Source organism: Mustela erminea, chromosome 17, assembly GCF_009829155.1.
Source record: "Mustela erminea isolate mMusErm1 chromosome 17, mMusErm1.Pri, whole genome shotgun sequence".
Classification (NCBI taxonomy): domain Eukaryota; kingdom Metazoa; phylum Chordata; class Mammalia; order Carnivora; family Mustelidae; genus Mustela; species Mustela erminea.
Window position 1 is genome coordinate 61,559,754 of NC_045630.1, and position 20,757 is coordinate 61,580,510.

A 20,757-nucleotide genomic window follows, 5' to 3' on the forward strand; every position below is an offset into this window, starting at 1 on the left:
TGCCTGAATTTTTTATAATGTCTCTTCTATACAAGACCAAGTTCCTAGAATCACACAAGTCTTTGTGACCCCAGAGCCATAAAACAGGCTTTGTCTCTCTTCCCGGTCATCAGTGAGGGCAGTGATGAGCACCGGGGCTGCCCACGGTGTGGGGCACACTGGAGTCCTGGACTCGGCGAGGACTTCCACAGGTGTGTTCATGTTGGAATAATCCACTGAACCATTTAATACACTTAAAATGTGCAACTTTCAGGGCACCTGGGTGGCTCAGTGGGTTAAAGCCTCTGCCTTCAGCTCAGGTCATGATCCCGGGGTGCCGGGATTGAGCCCCGCATCAAGCTCCCTGCTCAGTAGTGAGCCTGCTTCCCCCTCTCTCTCTCTGCCTGCCTCTCTGCCTACTTGTGATCTCTGTCTGTCAAATAAATAAATAAAATCTTAAAAAAAAAAAAAAAGAAAGAAAAAGGTGCAACTTTCCCACAGGTTCCATTTTTCATTAGGAGGGTTTTAAAAAAGGAGTGTTAGGAAGCAACCCGTTCTTCCCCTAAGAAGTTCACTGAACACTTTTCAAGAAAAGTTCCAACTTGACAAGTGCAAAAAAGGACTGGTAAGACCTCCAGCAAGCTGGTAAGGAGAGAAGATGACCTCAGCCCCTGGCAGGGAGTGGCCAGTATCTGGCCAGCTGGACGCCCGCTATCAGCAAAGAGGGGCCACTGCCTCCAGCCAGTAACATCACAAGTGTGAGTGGAAATCAAACCGTCCTAAGAGGTTCTCATCACTATCAGTGACACCACACTGGGACACACCAGGCTCACGTGTCCAGGAAGCGGAGCTGGTTAGAAGGACAGACAGCAGGATGGCCACACACCAGCCCAGAGCACAGACTGCGGTCCCACCAGCTGCAGAAACGTCACAATGGGGAAGCTGGTGCGACTTTTCTCACTGCTTCCTCCCACCCACTCTCCAAACCAGACAGTATCTGCCTTTCACAGATGTAGAAACAGGCTCAGGAGAAAACAGATTAAAGTGGGGGCAACCGGGTGACTCAGTCAGTGAAGCGTCTGCCTTCGGCTCAGGTCAGGATCCCAGGGTCCTGGGATCAAGCCCCACAGGGGGCTCCCTGCTCAGCGGGGAGTCTGCCTCTGCCTCTCCTTCTGCCCCTCCTCCTGGCTCTTGCTCTCTTACATTATGTCTCAATTAAATAAATGAAATCGAAAAAAAAAAAAAAAGTGGTCAAGCTGGGATGTTTGATACAAGCGTGGCGGACTCTGAAACCCGTCTCCACCCCACCCCATCAAGCTGTCTGGACTCACGGCAAGAAAGCATTTTCCAGATGAGGCCTCATAAGGCTTCGATGCTGTCACACCATTCAGACCTTAAACCCTACCAAGACCACAAGCAGAGCCTCCTAGCAGGCCTGATGTAGCTCTTCTCAGAGGACACCTGCACAACACACGCTTCTGCACCTCAAGCGAGACGTCTCCTGATCCTGGCCTCTAGAAACCTCTATAAACCAAATGGCCCAGCCAGCACACAGGCCCTCAGGGCTGCGTCCTTCATCAGGAACCAAGCAGTACTCACTGCTTCTCTCGTTCGAATACTCTTGTGTTCCATACTATGTGTCAAATACTATTCTGTCCTGTCTGTCTTCAAATGTTTACTCTCTCTACCAAGGAAGTGGAGAAAAATAAAGCCAAAGACTGTAGGAAAATCAATAGGCCATCGGGAGACAGGTCTCACCCTGAACAGCAAGGCTCTTGGCCAATCTCCTCACCAGACTCAACGCGTGGCGAAAAAGTTCTCTCAGACAACAAGGAGGGCCACCCAAGAGAAACACACCCTGGGCAGCCCCCCAGAGACAAAAGTGGTCATGCCACAGCTGCTCTGGTGAGCGACCACTGATTCCAAGGCCGCTGTTGGTGGAGATGCCAACCCGGGAGCACCCAGATGGCGCCGGCCTCCCCAGGCGGCCCCCCTGGGTATACGCCCCGGGTTCTGAGTTCTAGTCCCGCTCAGAACTGCTTCTCATTGCCGATCCCGTCATAAACCGACTTGAACAGTTAAGACCGTTAATAATTCCAGTTCACTGTGTTTGTGTTCCTTTGGTCCCCCCACCCAAAAAAAAAAAATGTTTTAAATGGCAGCATCTCAGCTCTTAATACTGCTGTTTTATAACAGAAATTGAAGTTTTATAATACATGTAATTATGTATCATCTATGTTGAGGAAGAAGAACATTAATAATCCCAACAGGACAACGGCTTCAGAAAGTGTCTTTTTTTTTTTTTAATTTTTTAATTTATTTGACGGAGAGAGAGGTCACCAGTTGGCAGAGAGGCAGACAGAGAGAGCCTGGGGAAGCAGGCTCCCCCCTGAGCAGAGAGCCCCACGCGGGCCTCGATCCCAGGACCCTGAGATCATGACCTGAGCTGAAGGCAGAGGCTTAACCCACTGAGCCACCCAGGCGCCCTGGAAAGTGTCTCTGTCCAGTCGGATCTCTACAACTCAACTAGGATATATCCTATTGCCTACAAGTCATATTAAACTCAGAAGCTGAAAAGCGCCCATGCCCCCCCCTGCAGATTTCCTCAGCACTTCCCAGCTCCAACCCCAGCTACAGAAGGCCTGGTCGTCACACGAAAGCGAGCTGCCCCCAGTAGAGATAGCTTTTCTCCAGAGATGATGGCTCTGTCGTCCCCTAACATAGGGAAGATAATCATTTTGGCTTAAAAGATCAACTCCTCTAGGGGTGCCTGGGTGGCTCAGTCAGTTAAGCGTCTGCCTTCGGCTCAGGGCATGATCCCGGGGTCCTGGGATCAAGCCCCACATCAGACTTCCAGCTCAGTGGGGAGTCTGTGCCCTCCTCTCCTTCCAACTTATGCTGTTTCTCTCTCAAATAAGTAAGTATTTTTACAGCATTTCTTGAGTTAAAGTAAAGATCCGGTTCATATTAACAAGCATCTAATGTGACATCCGTAATAAGAATTTGGTAAGATGTAAGTTACCCTCCAGCTGATTTCATATTTTTACAAATGCACCATTAAACAGGAACCTAAGCCTACACTGAGCTCTGAGACTGGCAATGTGCCAGGAATCCTACCCACGTAAAGGGACTTCAAGAGGTACAAACAGGAACAGCCAATGGACAACTATCCACATCTCCCGGCAACCGCCAAAGCAAGCAGGTTTGAACAATGAAAACCAGTATTAGGAGAGATAACTGAGCAAAGGAGGAATGCATTCTTAACCATTTATTCAACAAGTAATTGAGTGCCTAATGTGTGTGATTTTATTTTTTTTAAGATTTTATTTATTTACTTAGTTGAGAGAGAGAAAGAGAGAGTGCCCAAGCAGGAGGCAAAGGGAGACTCTCAGAGGCTACGCTGAACACAGAGCCCCACATGAGGCTCGATCCCACGACCGAGAGGCAGACGTTCAACTGCCTGAGCTACCAGGACCCCCTCAATTTTACATAATGTGACCATGAGGAGGTGAGAGACTCAACCATGCTGGTATCTGAGGGAAGGGCTATCCTGGCAGAAGGAACAGCCAGTGCAAAGCCGTCCTGAGGACCCTGTGGAACTCTGCAAGGACTCTAGCTTCTCTGTTGGGAGTAAAAACCGGAAAACTACTGCAGGGTTTTAAGCAGAGCAGAGCAATTATTCTCCAACCTTGACTTGAACAGGATCACTCCGGCTGCTGTGAGGACAGCAGAACGTACAAGGACAGAGGCAGACGTGGGAGCCGGCAATGACCCAACTCTGAGCTGTTGATGGCTTGGACCAGGGGGAAGCAGTGACAGCGAACAGGGGCAGACTGGGGACGTGCTGTGATAGGAGAACCAGCAAGCCCGCTTCGTGGACTGGAAACCAATGGAAGAGAGAGTCAAGAATGACTCCCACGATTTAGGTCTGCGTAACCAGAAGGATGAAGCTCTCGGCAGCTGGGCTGGGAAGGCTGCAGGTTGAACACACGGGAGGGTAAGGTCAGAGTTAAATACTGGCCATACTGAGATTCCGGTTGAGATCCCAAGAGAAAATGGCAAGGAGTCTGAGAAAGGGGTCCTTAATATTTGGCTATTCAACAAATATTTACTGAGGACCTACCTAGGCTCTTTGGCCCGTGTGCAGGCCTCAGGCAACAGTGAGGGAAAAACAAAGTCTCTGACGCTGACTCGGCAAGCCAGGCAGACTGAAATCCTATGACTGAGGTCTACTGGGATGCTTCCGCCACACAGAAGAGGGACATCTAAACGTGCCCGGGAGGACTTCCCAAGAGAGAACACATACAGAAAGATGAGCAGGGGTTACCCAGGTAACGAAAAGGCAGGTAGGTAAAGGGAAGGATGCTAGGAAGACAGCAACGTTTATGAGAGGGAGATCTAAGGTCCCAGGATCTACGAGAAACCCAGTTAATACCCAGTTGAAGTGGATGCTGGCACCGGGCAGGGAAACAGCCTTTCCGGACCCCACCACGAGATCACAAATCCCAAGTGCGTTATGCAGGTACGGATGCAAGAAGTACTTGGTGTGTGACCAATGGTGAGAAAACAATCAGAGAACACGTGAGGCGCGCTACAGACCTGAGAAATGTTAAGGGATGACAGGAGCCTCTCCTGGAGATGCGTATTAACAGACAGCTAGTGGATAATGACAAAGCCGGCCAGAAGCCGTGTTCCCCACATCGGTGGCCAGACGAAGGGGCAACGTGAAATACAAGTGCTGATACTAAAAAGTGAATGGCTAATGATGTAACAAAATCCTTTTACAAATCTGGAGGTCTCCAGCTTCCTGCTTTTGACAACATCACAGGAGGTGGGCGGAAAGGATGATTCATCCAAAGATCCTGGGTTCTGACATGTATTTTGAAAGGTACAAACTGAGTGACCTTGACATAACAAAAGCCCTTCCATTCCCATCCACTTATGTCAGCATGGCTTCTGGAAGCTTCTATCTCTACAAGAGACAAACCTTACTCTAACATTAAGTCATAATGACCCACAAGTACACATGAGTTGTACTGGGTGGGAGAGTTTCTTCTATCTCATCAAGTTGTTTTCCAACCAATTCCACCTTTTGTGTCTAAGAATTCATCAAAATGTCTGTCTACCTGTTCTGATTAGCTTATGGCAGTAACGACAGTAATATAATCTGAAAGAAATTAACACTGAAGAGACTTAGAACAGGAAATACATCATTCCAACGTACACATGCATTTTTGTTGCGTAAGGATGATAGAATGATCAACAGAAGATTTTCAAGCATAAAAATAGATGAGAGTAAGCTAATATTTTGTGGGTAAAGTGGAATTGAAAGGGTGATTTCGTAGAGAAAAAACGAAGCTTTCTGGCTCAAATAAGAGCCTTTTCATGTATTTTTTTAATGGATAACAACAGGCCAAATTATTACAGTATGCAGAGCCCACTAGGTACACTTAGAAGATTAAAACAACCATTATTTCAGAGTATCCATATTTACAACATTATCAGAAATAGATCCTTTGCAATTCTTTAATCAGGGTGAAAAACACTTATGGCAAAAGTACGGGATGAGATAAAGGATTGCCCAGAACTTCTTTTAGCTATTGAGATGCAAACAGGTTTGAAGAACAGAGAGCCACTCCAGGTCAGGACTCCTAGGATCCTCTTCTACCACAATCTCTACAGCCTGAGACTTACCAACCTGCACGGGACAGAGCTCTGCAGAGACAGAGCTCCCCTACACCACAGGGATGGAGGTCATGCTAGAGACATCTGCAAGACTTGGGGCTTCCCTGGACAGGCTGACAGTGGATGTGTGTTGGGATATGACAGAATGGCCCTTCAGCTAAGGGGAAAAGGCCAAAATTTCAGACAAGAGAGCACACTTAGGGACTGATCCAAACAATAAAGAAGCACTACCCTACTTCACCTGCACACATAAAACTCTTCCAAAGTCCTCCAATGTTTCCACAATTCACACAAAGGGCATTGGCCGAACCTTGTATCACTACTCCTGTAAAAAGGACTACCACAAACATGAGATGGGGGCCAACCGGGCAGGAATAAACCTGCGGGCCACCTGCTCCACAGGATACTCAAGGTTACTATGCAGGGGAGTCGAGGTCACTGTAGGAAGTGTAAGAGGTTCAGAGACACTCCTGATACTTTTCCTGCAGTTTCACAGCTTGTAACCCTATGGAAATAACTGCTTTTTCCTTGTACTATGGAAAGGCCATTTTTAATAGCCAGATAACAGAGCAAACCAATTTTTTTGGAATTAATACTTTCTCCCATCATCATTCAAAATTTCTCAAAGCACCTGTGATCCACTTTAGAACCAATGCGCCCATTTCTAATCAAATTACTGCTTAGGAGAGGTCGGAAGGTTTAATGCTTTCTAGGATTCTTTTTTTTTTTTTTTTTTTATGATTTTATATATTTATTTGAGAGAGAGAGACACTGAGAGAGGGAACAGTAGTAGGGGTAATGGGAGAGGGAGGAGCAGGCTTCCCTCCAGGCAGGGAGCCTGCTGCAGGACTCAATCCCAGGACTCTAGGATCATGACCTGAGCTGAAGGCAGACGCTTAACAACTGAGCCACCTAGGCGCCCCAACGCTTTCTAGGATTCTTCAGACTTTTCCAGTTATTATGTTAAGTAGTCTACTGATGGTAATTTTAGGACTGTAAACGCTTTGGCTTTCTCTGTGTGCACTTTCCTGTTCACTTCACTTCTGCCTGCATGTGACCTAAACAAGGATTAGTATTTTTTTGTCAACACCTGACAACTGTTAACACCTTTTGTCTTTTAGATACTCCTCTCTTTAGGGCATCTGGGTGGCTTTGTCCGTTAAGTGTCTGCCTTTGGCTCAGATCATGATCCCAGCATACTGGGATCGAGCCCTGCATCAGGCTTCCTGCATCAGGAAGCAGAGAGCCTGCTTCCCCGTCTCCCACTCCCCCTGCTTGTGCTCTCTCCTTGTGTCCAAAAAAAAAAAAAAGCAAGCTAGAAACTCCTATCTTTCCCTTTTTATTTTCATGTAACCTTTGCAGTTATTTGTTCATCTAGAAGTACTGCTCTTTCAAAAATAAGGTTCTGACTGGTGCCTGCGTGGCTCAGTCCATGAGGCATCTGCCTTTGGCTCTGGTCATTATCCCAGGGTGCTGGGAATGAACCCTGCAACAGGGCTTCTCCCTCTCCCTCTGCCTTTTTGCCTGCTCCTGCTCTCTCTCTCTCTAATAAATAAATAAAATCTTAAAAGAAAACAAGTAAATAAAGTTTTTACATTCTGGCTTTATACTGGAGTAAAAGAAAACAAATACATTTATTAAATGTATGTTATACATTTATAAATGTTAAATGTTAATACATTTATTAAATTATGTTAGAGATTTGAAAATGTTTCCACTGTTAAGCAACTCTGTTGCCAAAACTTATGTGTGCACCTACAAAATTTGTAAACAGAAACTTGTAAAAACTTATAAAATAAGGACCTCCCGTAGAGTTTGAATCCCCGAGTTAAAAACCTTTATTTTTTTTTTTTAAGATTTTTTTTTTTTTTTTGACAGAGAGAGATCACAAGTAGGCAGAGAGGCAGGCAGAGAGAGAGAGAGGAGGAAGCAGGCTCCCTGCCGAGCAGAGAGCCCGATGCGGGACTCGATCCCAGGACCCCGAGATCATGACCTGAGCCGAAGGCAGCGGCTTAACCCACTGAGCCACCCAGGCGCCCCGAGTTAAAAACCTTTAAAGGGAGTACCTTGATTTGCAAAAACAGCTGATAGATGACAAAAATTTTCTAGATGGTTTTGGGGGATGGGACTATTGTGATTTGGTAAACACTGCAAACTGGGGAGTTTCTTGTTCCTGGATCTTTTAAGGAGATAACTTTTTCAAAGGTGATGATCTTTAAATCTGGACCAAAAGGACTAAACATAGAACTAAACCTTCAGCCTTGTAGTCACCAAGACTAATATCACGAAGATCTTCCCAAGTTCCCTGAATCATCATGTATGAAACAAGATTTTTAAAAATAAATCACTCTTCAGTCACAAATAAAAAACATTTTAATAACAATCAAAAGGTTGGGATGCCTGGGTGGCTCAGTCGGTTGACCTGCTGCCTTCGGCTTAGGTCATGATCCCAGGGTTCTGGATCAAGCCCCACATCCGGCTCCCTACTCAGTGGGGAGCCTGCTTCTCCCTCTCCTGCCTGTCACTCTGTCTACTTGTGCTCTGTATCTCTCTGTCAAATAAATTTTTTTTAATCTTTTTTAAAAAAAATCAAAAGGTTTTATACCATTAAAGAAACCACCATTTTATTTTTTTTTTTTAAGATTTTATGTATTCATTTGAGAGAGAGACAGTGAGAGAGGGAACACAAGCAGGAGGAGTGGGAGAGGGAGAAGCAGGCTTCCCAAGCAGAGCAGGAAGCCCGATGCAGGACTTGATCCCGGGACCCCGGGATCATGATCTGAGCCAAAGGCAGACAGTCAATGACTGAGCCACCCAGCACCTCAGAAACACCATTTTCAGTGTTTATTTCATTTTTCTCCGTTTTGTAATTCCAATTTTTGTTTTAGAGAGATTATACTTATATAATTCATATATACGTATACATGACTTAGGATGATAAAGAGATGATCGCATGCTTCAGTAAGTTGGCTTAATGATAAAAATGGTCTGATGGACAAGAAAGCAAGCACGCGTGCACAGACCTGGAGTATACCCTCCAAGCTTTCTCACTGGTTTCAAACATTGAGACACACATCTAAAAGACCTCCCAGATCCAGAACAGTCCAACAGCACCATCTCAGAGCCCACTGGCAAGAAGAGTCAGGCCCTCAACAGTGAAACTCCCCCCACAATCTGTCCCCAGCCCAGAACTTCATAAAAGCAACAAAAGAAATGAGGACATCCAGGCAGAAGATCTCGGCAAAGGCCACAGAGCTGGAGTCGGGTGACCACAGAGAGCGAGCATCCGAAGCCACACTTCAAAGACCTGCTAGGCAAGGAATGAAAGAGAAGGCAGCTGACGCAGGCACAGCTGGGGGAAGACAAGCAGCAGAAGAGGAACACACTTGACTCCTCGGGACCTGCTGTTTCTTCTTCCCTCTGCCAGGCACGGTACTAGGTGCCGGCCCACCAAACAGGACAATTTCCTGCGGAGCCGAAATTCCTGGGGCAGGGGGAAAGCCAGGCGCACCAGGCAGCCAATCTGGCTGCAACAGGGGGAGCAAGGGGAGAGGGGCAGGAGGTCTGCAGGGCCAGGTCGCATCATGGCCACGGTTTGGGGTGACAGAAAACACACAGCACCAGCTCCAGATAAAAGAGCAGGACCAAACCAGTCCCTTGGTTCTGGGAGTACCTCACAGAAGGAGGGTGTGGAACAAACAGGCTGGCCAGATGGGGATGGCTGCTGAGGTCTCAGGAACAGGGTGATGGAGCCAGGGAGAGGCAGGCCCACAGCACATTCCAGAGTGCTCCAAAAGCAGATGCTGAGTCACAGCCAAGCCGAGCCAAGGTGACAGCCCACACCTCCGGGGGACTGCAGTTTTCCCCTCTTGGTCTGTATTACTCATACACACTCAGACCAACCTCCCCCAAAATACCTCAGAGGACTGGCTGCTGCTTGTGGAGACAGCTCAAAACAGCACAGATTTCGGAAAACTCTGGCTTCCAATCCAAGTCATATCACTTACCAGCCCATGACATCAGGCAAGTCAAAAACTGTCCTAACCTCGTGCACCTGGGTGGCTCAGTGGGTTAAGCCGCTGCCTTCGGCTCAGGTCATGATCTCAGGGTCCTGGGATCGAGTCCCGCATCAGGCTCTCTGCTCAGTAGGGAGCCTGCTTCTCTCTCTCTCTCTCTCTCTCTCTCCCCCTACTTGTGGTCTCTGTCAAATAAATAAATAAAATCTTTAAAAAAAAAATTTCTCCTAACCTCATCTTCCACCATTTTCCATGAATGGGGAACACACCTGCCTGGCCTCAAAGAAGAGATAATCCAACGCTTTTAAGATGAACTGGCCTGGGGACACCTGGCTGGCTCAGTCAGCAGAGCAAGCAACTCACGATCTCAGGGTTACAGGTTTGAGCCCAACCTTGGGTACAGAAATTACTTCCGAAAAAAAAAAGAGAGAGAAAGAGGGAGAAATCTTTTTCAAATAAATAAACTGGCTTGATGGTGAAAGTGGTTTCAGCAAGTTTTAACTGTAAATACCACGAGACATTCTCTCAGGTATCTTCATATCCCAAGTTCTCCTCAAACGCACTTCATAGAGGACGCCTGGGTGGCTCAGTCAGCTAAGCATCTGCCTTCAGCTCAGATGATCCCAGGGTCCTGGGATTGAGCCCCACGTGACATCGGGCTCCCCCCACTCCATGCTCCCTCTTTCTCTCTCAAATAAATAAAATCTTAAAAAAAAAACCCACTTAATACAGTATTCTGCACAATGACATTCATTTATCAAGTACCTACTTAGTACATATTAGATAACTACTAGGCTCTGAATAAGCAATACCAATGTATTAGGGTTTGGGAGCTCTTAATATTTGGGTCATTGCAACATGAATAACAGAGTTAACAGGGTTTCCACTGTGGCTTCAAATCCTAGTTCAAATAGTTTAGTGAATGAAATAATAAAAGAGTCATTACAAATTTTGGTCTGCCTAACTCAGCCCAACAAACGCCAAAGACCAATGCTGTTATCAAACACCGAAATGGGCAGAAGGCACAGATAACGAATATGGGAGATGCTCTTACAGAACTTCTTTTGGGGTGGGGGGAAGGAGTCAGCAGGCAATCTACACTACTACGCAACCACATTACAAGGCAAAATGTGGTGAAACTATAGGAAGCATGAGAGACACCAAGTTAATTCTGACTAAGGAAATGAGTACAGAGTTCCCTGGAGGACGTATGTGCAGAAGTGAAGGCTTAAAAGGATGATAGGTCATTCTGGACAAGACCCAGAGCAAAAGTCTAAGTGAAAGCAGCTCTACAGATGTGTTTGTGTGCATGGGGGAGGGGGGAGGGGTGACAAGGGGAAGGGGAAATGTTCACTAAACAGTCTGCAACCACATTGGGGGGTCAAGGGCATGTGCGCTGTGCTGAAATGTTTGACCTGCTGTCTGGGCGATGGAGAGTGGCCCAAGGTTTCCAGACAAGACAGTGACACAGTCAGAACTAGAGCCAAGGAAGCCCACTCTCATGGCAGTGTGAAGAAGCAGATGGAGAAGCTATTTTAATCCGCCAAGGAACGAAGTCACAGCAAGAAGAGGGAATGGCCCCCGCTGTCAAAGCCATACAGGCAGGTAGAGAAGTTTACACTACTTTTTCCCCTCTTCCAATGTGACTTCCTGCTCTCTCCACACCTGTCCTTTAGGGGAAAGGTGAGAACCTGGTTTTTAACGCAGATCAGAACAACTTTCTCAACCCACTACAATTTTCAGACGAGTTTTTAACAATGACTTGCCAGGTCAGCCTGGTGAAGCTTATCTCAAGTTCTACGTATGCTCACTTATCAAACAAACTGGAAAATGTGATCTACGGAGCCGCAATCACTATTTTCACCTTGTACAACCAAAATAATTTAGTCTGAGAGACAATGCTTGAACTTAGGGCAGCCTCAACATTAACATAAATTAGAGCCCTCAAGAGAAACTGAATTGGGGGCTGTTTTTTTCTTATAAAGGAAGGATGGGGGAGGGGGCTCCAGATCTATAGGGCTGGGCCCAGGGTACAAAGCAATCTGCATTTCCATTTCCCTTTGAATCAAGCACTTCTGAAACCATTCCCCGGTCATTTCCAAGCAGCCCGTTTCCAAGGTGAAGGTTGTAAACGTGTGTCCCTCCCCGCCCCCTAGCACCTTAGTCTTACTTTTCCTTAGTTAAGTCTTCCCTAACAAAGCAACAGCAGGCAGCAGAGAGTACCAGCCTAGAACCCTAAAATATGACCTGAATACATTATTTGCCTCATCTGTAAGTGATGAGACTAAGCGTTGGACTAACTGTTGGGACTCTGAGGTTCCTTCTAGCTCTAAAATTGTCAGTTTTGATGATGTTCTTGGATCCTCTGGCTTCCTCCAAATTCTTAAACAGGCGCATAATAAAAACCCAGGGAACAGAGGATCAATCTGGCTTCCAGATCCTCTTGCCCTACTATGCTCAGACTTCCAAAGGAGGTCCAGCCTGCTGATGCTGATAATCCTCTAAAAGGGAAAAAAAACTTGTAATTTTTTAATTCCTTGCAGGAAAGGCATTAAGGACTGGAATAAGAGAACCAAGATAAAATTGCAGCAAATGGACTATAATATGGAATTCCAGAAGTCCAATGCTCCTTTGGACTTCTTTTACAGTAACAACAACAACAACAAAAAAAAAAAAAACTGGTTAGTCTTAGACAATGACATAGTATTTATCAGTGCCCAAAGTGTACAACATGCTTTACGCTGTTTGCTTTTTTTCGCTTCCAGCTGACGTCTTGCTCTCTCTAGACCTATCCTTCTGGAGGTAATACAAGAATCTGGTTTTGAAGAGAGAGTTTCTTGAGAGTTTCTATAATCTTCCCCCTTGATGAGAATCCCAGGGACAGCGGTTACTACTCCCATCATGGCTCACTACCAGCTCCCACTTGACACATTACAGAAGTAACACTTAGGACTTAACACTGAGTATCAACTGAGACCAGGAAATGACTGAGGGCCACAAAAGCTAGGAGAATGGACTGATTTCCCCCTTTAGGGTCTCAGCTTCCCCCTCTATAATGACTTTACCATTTAGATGATTGCCAAGGACACTGTTACTATATGCCACGGTCATCTGCCAATTTAAGTCTCCCTGCCCCCAGGAGGTAAGTATTTGGGACCAACTATGCGTCAGACTTCATGCTCGGAGAGCTGGGACAGCCATGAAAAACAAAAAGGTCCCATACAACAGGCATGTGCTATGGAAAGAGGGGAGGGAAGGTAGTCCTAAAAGAACACGGAAAGCTTCCTCAAAGGGCTGGGCATCGCGGGTTTTGCTTTTACGTACTATTTGAAAAAAAAAAAAAAATGCATTCAGCCTGGCGCAAATGCCACATCAGCTTTGGGGGCCTAACGCTGCCAGATTCCCAGCCCCGGGAGCTAGAGACAGGAGATTAAGTTGATCAATAAAGAAGTTTCCGAGAGCCAGCGGCCGGGTCCGGGCCCCACGCGCCAAGGGAGTCCAGACCTGGAGGGGGAAATGCGAAGCCAAAATGGAGGAGGGGCTGGAGGAGTCGGCTCGGGCGCGAGAACCTCGTGGCTCGCTCCTCATGGCGCCAAGCAGCCTTCCTGCTCTGCTCTCCCGGGCCCTGGGAGGCAGCATCCCACGTCGCCAGACGCGGCGCGCACAGCCCCGGCCCGCAGGCTCTGCTGGTGGAGGGAGCCCGCGCTCCCGCCGCACCCCGAGGTCGCCAAACGCCCCGGGAAACAAGCACCCACATCTCAGGGGCATCAGGGGAGCAGAGAAAGAAACATCTGGGAGGACTCCACCCTTCACCTGCAGAAAAAGCCCCGGGAAAGCTAAAAAGCCATTTCCCTAGTTTCTCCTTGCCTGGCCGATAAAACAAAGAAAGGCACGTAGGGGAGTGGGACACCCAGAGGATGACCCCTTTCCGTGGACCCAAGACGCGCAAGCCCCGGACACCGAGGGGCCCGGAGCCGGTGCAACTTTCTCATTGAAGCCGGCCACGCTTCCTCTCAGAACCGTGGAACACCAGAAGCCCCGGCGAGGAGCCTTCCGTCGATGTCACCCACCTAGCCGGCGCTCGGGATTTTCCCCAGAAAGCCCTGCAATCCGCAGCCCACGACCGGCTCCCGGCCCCGGGACGCTGCCTCGCGCGTTCTCGCAGCCCGCCGGGTCCAGCTCCCCGGCTCGCCCCGCCCCGGGTCCCCGGGACCTCCGGGCGGGGCTGGGGGGTGGGGGGCGCACCGGGGGCTCGCCGGCGACAGTGCCTCAAGCCCTCTCCCCCACGTCCGACCTGCCGAGTAAGCACTCGCCTTCCCGGCTGGTGCCCCCATAGGAGCCGGGCCACGAGTTACCGCAGCGGAGAAGAAGAGCGAGCGGGAGCGCGCCAGCCCCGCGACCGGGGGTCGGCGGCAGCCCCCTCTCCGGGCCCCCCGAGGACCGGAACCCCCGCCCGCCCGCCCGGCCGCCGGCCCAGCCCGGCCCGCAGTCGGCGCGGGGAAGACTGGGCGCTGGAGCGCGGCCAGGAGCGGAGGCGCGCGGGCCACGCGGTGGCTGCAGCAACTGACACGGCCCGCGGCCGCGCCACATGCTCCGCCGCCCGGGCCCCGCAGCGCGGCGCCGCGACCCCGCCGTACCTTGCCGCTGGCCGTGCCCCCGCTGACGCCGATCAGGAAGGGCTCGCCGCCGTTGGGCTGCTGGTGGTTCTGCAGGGTCTGCTCGCTGTCCCCGGCCATGGCTGGCGCCGCCCCTCCTCCCGCTGCTGCCGACCGACGCACGCTCCCCGCCCGCGCCCGCGTCGGGCTCCCCCGCTCCCCGCGGCCGCCGCTGGGCGCTGCCCGGCTGCCTGTGAGCGGCCCGGAGCTCGGCCGTGGGGCTGCCTTTCCCGGAGGCGCCGACAGCCTGCCTCTGCCCGCAGCGGCCGGCTCGGTTTACAGCCCAGGCGGAGGTCAGCGTGATGCCGCTGCTCCAATCCGGGCGGGCAGCGCGCTGCTATTCGCCGAGGCGGAGGCGGCGAGGCGTCCGGCCCCAGCCTCCGCCCCTCCCGGGCCCCGCCGCCGCCCGAGGTCTCCCGGAGAGGTGTGAGCCCGGCCCTCCCTCCCCTCCCCCTCCGCCCCCCGCCGGGTTAACCCTTTCCCCGGGGACCTCCGGCCGACCGAGGGCGGAGAAACACGCGCTCGGCGCTTTAATTGGGTGCGCTACCCCCCTCTTTCAAAGGGGCCACAGAGCTAGGAGGGCGGCATGCCAACGCCCCAGGTTTGGGAAGCAGAATTCGAACAAGCATGGAAGGTTAAGACGAAGCAAAGAGTTAAGGTCATTTGCCCATTATTCAGGCTAAAAACTTGTGTTTTCCCCGAATGAAAAATTTTCCCCCGCCCGTCTGCCAAAATATGTCAGACTCTGGCTTTAAATATTTCCTCTCTTGGAAACACCATCCTCCTTAGTAGGCGACTCCCTAGAGTCCTTGTCCCTAGAGAAGGGTATTGGGGGGTGGGGGGTATCTGAAGGGCGAGCTCCCTCCAAAAAGCAAGGCCCTTTCAAACCATAGTTTGAAGTCACGAAGACTGAGGTTCCTGTGGAATTAGGATTTATGGAAACACTGAAATAGTAATTAATGCCATTTTGACCCATTAATACCCTTAAGTGAACTGGTTTTTCAGAGATGGGCCATTAGTGACTTGATGAGAAAGGCCGGATCCGACAGGGACTCAGAGCAGCCTCCACCTCTGGAGGCGGATTTCTCCATTCACATGCAGTTGCACAAGTGAGTTACATAATCTCCCTGTGCCTCAGTGTTCTCATCTGTTACATGGGAATAATAATGGCACCTCCATCCTAGGATTGTTGCGTTAAATGAATTCTTATAGATAAAGTTCTTAGAATAGGGGCGCCTGGGTGGCTCAGTTTTTGAATGTCTGCCTTCCACTGGGGTCATGATCCCAGTGTCCTGGAATGAAGCCCCCACATCAGGCTCTTGCTTAGCCCTCTCCCACTCCCCACTGCTTGTGTTCCCCTCTCGAAGTCTCTCTCTGCCAAATAAATAAAATCTTTAAAAAAAAAAAGTTCTTAAGATAGCTGCTGTCACAGTCTAGGCCCTATGCAAGAGATGGAAGAAAACAGGCTCCTACAAGGCTGGGACCCCAGAAGGAACTTTTGTTGGGGTACAGAGGGGGAGAGGTAGGACTAGATCAGTAGCTTTTGGCCTCTGCCCTGGTGAATCCGGATCTGATGAGCTGATGTGCCCCTACAGGCTAAAAGAGAGCTTAAGTCAACAGCATTATTTTCAAACTTAGGTACCTTAAATTCAGAATTTTTTTAATTGCTAAAGAATATTAAGAACATTAGAAAGCACCCATGTTCTTTTTCACTTCTGAAATATTTCGTGTCCCTACCCAAAACCAAACTGCACAGAAGCTCAGACAGGAGGCTCAGATGGAGAGAGTGGCTACCTGGGTGGGAGGGGTCAGTTGGAAGGAGGGCGCCGTCCCACATGGCTGTGGGGTGGGTGGGTTTTAGCGGATTCGTAAGGCTGCCTCTTCTCCCCAATGTCGGTTCTCCACTAAAGAGAACTAACAGTCTTCAAAGACTTTTGTGAACTCTTTATAGCCCAAGATAAAGCCTGTTGGAACTTGGACAACGGGATGGACCCAGAGCTAAGGAGGTAGAAAAAGAAGAGGAGGGTAAGATAATGCTGCATCGCTTCTGAACTTTGCCCCAATCTCCACCTCCCTTCTTCCTCTAGCTTTTTTCCCGTGCTATTTCATCATAAAATTTTCCAAACATTGAAAATAATATTTTTCAAACATTGAAATATTTTACAGTAAACACTGATAGCACCACCAACTGGATTCTGCCGTGAACACTGGACCATACTCCTCACACTAGTCATCTACCCGTCCCTCTATCGGGCCCATTTTGCCTGGAGTACTTTTTTGCCTTTCCCTTGTTCATTGGAAGTGGCTTACTCCGAACTGGTTTATACTTTCCTTGCTATTTTTTTTTTTAATTCCTATATTCCCAGCACCTAGAACAGTTTCTGGCACATGTAGGGCCTTCACAAATATTTGTCGAACAAATGAAGAAACGCCGTGTTTCGTTGCCACATTCCCGAGGCCCACTGAGCAGAAAGGCAGCCGTCAGGAAGCACTTATGACGTGTTCACTGAGAATGAATCAGTGAAGACTACGGAAGAGGTCAAAAGTACCAACAAGTAAAGTTCACTGCCACCATTTTGAAACGACAGGTGTAAATACCCTAGGGGGTATTTACATGGTTACTGCTCTTAATTCCAAATGTTCTCTTTTCCTGGCATTCCAAGTGACTGTCTACCACTGATCTTGATTATGCGTCTGTGAACTAGTTGAACCAACCCATTAACTGAGCTAACTCGTTACACTTATCTGTACCTTGTTTAAGGATTTTATTTATTCATTTTAAGATTTTATTTATTTCTTTAATGTAATCTCGACTCCCAATGTGGGGCTTGAACTCACAGCCTCAACCAAGATCAAGAGTCACATGCGGTACCGAGCCAGCCAGGCACCCCTTCTGTACCTTGTTTAATAATTCTGACCTCTGTGCATAAGTTAATACACATGAAAGTGCCCTGAAACACACACACACACACACACATACACACAAGCTGTCTATATAAAGGTAAGGCCTAATTAGCAAGGACACCCAGCTGCACTCTGCACTCTCTGTTTTCCCTCTTCTGTCCCTAGGGCTGCCTTACTTACAGGTAAGGAAGTTACCCTAGTCCATTTAAATTAAGAGTATCCTGAGCACTGGTGACCTCGACAAGGACTTTTGCATCTCTGCTCTCTATAAAGCCAGCCAGGCTGTCTGTGCTATTCCCTGTGCTGTGTCATCCTCTCTCAGGAGCCTGGTCACCAAATCCCATAGCTGGGGACGTTCAAATCACGTTTGAGTCTCCCAGAGAAATTACACTGCAGATTCTGAATTAAGTGATTTCCAACTGTCCTCCCTCCCCTCCCACCAGGAAAAAAATCAAATGTGTTCAATAAAACCCAGAGTTAGAATAGATTCAAGGAAATACTATTTTCTAGGTATCTGTGATCATTTTCACTTATATTTAGATTTCCGTCTGATCAAGTTCTGGCCTAGTCAACATATGGCAATGAAATCAGCATGAGTGTGCAGCTATAGCCAAAGAACGAGAGACAGGGCCGCTCACAGGCCTCATCTGCCTGCCTTCCCTCTAAGTGGCTGTAGGTCCGCACCAGACAGGGAACACTACATTTTATCTCCATTGGGAAAGTTCTACCTCTAGGTGCCTCACAAACCATGGCTAATGCTCTAATTGCTTATCCCATTTCCAAACCAGAAAAAAAAAAAGGTTATCAAAACTTTAGCTTGTCTCTGAGACATTGCAGTTGCCTGTATTGCCTTTTATCAATCAGTAATTGCTTGGACAGATCACAAATACTGTTCTGAAAAGACAACCAGATGATACAGGGGAGCTGCTTACATCTAGCTCTGTGATCTTAATCACATTCTTAGATGCTGTTGGCTGCCAAGATGCAGCTGGCTCAAACCCCAGCAGCAGCAGCAGCAGCTGGGAATACAAAAGCTTGGACCCCATCCCACAGCTAAAGAATCCAAAACTTCATGGGCGGAGCCCAGCAATCTGGGTTGAATAAGCCCTCCTGGTACCTCTTCGCACCCACCTAAGGTTGAGAAAACACTGATGTAGTGGAAACAAGACAATGACCTCTAGTTGGGAAGGCAAGGTTTACATCCCTGATTTGTTGCTACTTTGTAACCTTTGGTAAATTACTTCATTTCTATGGACTTCAGTTTCTTCAGCCTTTAATTGATACAGGGCTTGTAGGATGCTTGTGACAATGAAGACTGTATCTGGGTCTACAGCAGTTGTCAAATGCCATTTCTCTCCCCTTCTATTCAATCAGAGATCACGGCTCTTCCCCTAGAAGTCCCACCATTTAGGGATTAGGAGCTCCAAAGATAAGAATTCCTAATCCCCAAGGTCACTTTAAGGTAAAAAAAAAACGAAAAACCAAAAAAAAAAGGTAATATTCAGAACACGCAAATCTACAGATAGAAAGTAGATTGGTAGTTGCCTGCAGCTAGGGAGGTTAGGAAGGAAATGGGATTTCTTTTTATTTATTTATTTATTCAAATAGCCTCCACGCCCAAAGTGGGGCTTGAACTCAGGACGCTGACATCAACAGTCAGTGTTCTACTGACGGAGTCAGTCAGGTGCCCCCAGGATTTCTTTTTAATTTTTTTAAAGATTTATTTACTTCTTCTTTTAGAGAGAGAATGCAGGGAAGAGCAGAGGAAGGGCAGGAGAATCTCGAGCAGATTCCCTGCCGGGTGCAGAGCCCGCTGTGGGGTTCCTTCTCACAACCCTCAGATCACGACCTGAGCCAAAATCAGGAGTCTGCATATAACTCACTGAGCGACCCAGGCATCCCTCTCTTTATTCTTCTTTTTTGAATTTATTTTAGAGAGACAGAGAGAGCAGAAGCAGGGGGTGGGACAGAGGGAGAGAAGCTTAAGCAGGCTTCATGCTCAGCATGGGTTCCAATATGGGGCTTTGTCCCACGACCCTGAAATCATGACCTGAGCCAAAATCAAAAGGCAGATGCTTAACAGATTGAGCCACCCATGTGTCCCCCTCTTTTTAGGAAAATGTTCTAGAATTGACTATCTTAGTGGTTGCACAACTTTGATATATTCATAAGAACCACTGAATTGTAGAATTTAAATTGATGAATTATATGGTATGTGAATTGTATCTCAATAAAGCTGTTTTAAAAAATAGGTTTCAACCAGTAGGCTAGAAGAGGAAAGAGATTTTTAGGAACTGGGAGCAGAAATGAGCAAAGGCACAGAGAGACTAAGAATTAAAAAGAATATCAGAAGACTTTATAACTTCTGAAATGTTACATAAATGCACATTTTGTTGATTTCATTATATTCAACATATTGATTTTTGTGCATACAGCTTTCCCCTGCAAAGATAATAGTCATATGAGGGCCTTTATTTTTGGGGGGAGGGGGAAGGGCAGAGGGAGAGAGCATCTGAAGCAGGCTCCACTCCCAGTACAGAGCCAACATGGGGCTCAATCAATGTCATGATCCCAAGATCACGACCTGAGCCGAAATCGAGAGTCCCAGACTTAGAACTGTTAACGTACAGATTTTCGTTCCATATAGATTTTCCAGTTTTTGCCTCCTGTCCCCATACTAGGATATATTTTCTAACAAGATGCTATGAAAGTAGGACTGGGATATCATCAGGGGTTTAGGGGTCTCGCCCAGACGCTACCAGGCGCCCAGGAAGAGCAAGCTCCTGGCAACCCCATTTTGTTCACTCTCTGCGTTCTAAGCCTTTTAGCTTCATCCTGTTCCCAGGGCTTCTCCCAGACCTGCGTCTGACCCTTCCTTTCTTTTCCTGTCCCCAGACTGAACCTTTGCTCTCCTGCTGCAGAAGTGCAGTGACTTCTTTCACTTCCCCCAGTGAGCCGCCAGGTCATCGTCTCTGTCAATACCCCATCCCCCACCACGGCGCCCCCGCCTCACCCTGGCACTGACGCTCTTTCTGTCACACCGTAAGTGATGCACTGGATGCGTCACTTACAGGGATGAACAAGGGTGGGACGAGGGTCTGACAAGGGAGACCCTAGCGGTGCAAAACGTAAGGAGGCTCTGACTTCCAGAGGGAGCAAGGGCCGGTGTAGGGGCAGCCTTGAGAACGAGCCCCTCCTTATGGGTTGGCTCTGAGTGCCTTCCTTGCTTCACCCCAGTCCCAACCCTGGTGAGTAGCCAAAGGGGAAGCAGTGGGGTGTGTGGCTGATGGCAACCGTCTTAAAGGAGTAGTCACCTCTGGTCTGGTGGCTTGTATGAGACGGGTGGCCCAGGATGGCCGGTCGGACTGTCCTTGAGATGATGGCCTGAAGCTCCAACTGGTGTTGGAGGCCAAAGCAGATGAACAGATCCGGCAGATTAGTCTTTGCTCAGGGTTCAACTGGTCTCTCTCTTTCTTTCTCTTTCTTTCTTTCTTCTGAAGTGGTATTTCTCTGTATAG

The 20,757-nt window shown here is 48.4% G+C and overlaps 1 protein-coding gene across 1 annotated transcript in view; it reads right to left on the reverse strand.

Annotated features, from left to right (window-relative positions):
* The window catches only part of UCK2 (uridine-cytidine kinase 2), a 74,345-nt gene extending 59,903 nt beyond the window's left edge, over window positions 1–14,442 (reverse strand). Inside the window, exon 1 of the mRNA XM_032317782.1 lies at window positions 14,318–14,442. Coding sequence (XP_032173673.1) covers window positions 14,318–14,416 — 99 coding nt within the window. The 5' untranslated portion in view covers window positions 14,417–14,442. The remainder of the gene's footprint in view (window positions 1–14,317) is intronic.
* Window positions 14,443–20,757: the final 6,315 nt, after the last annotated feature.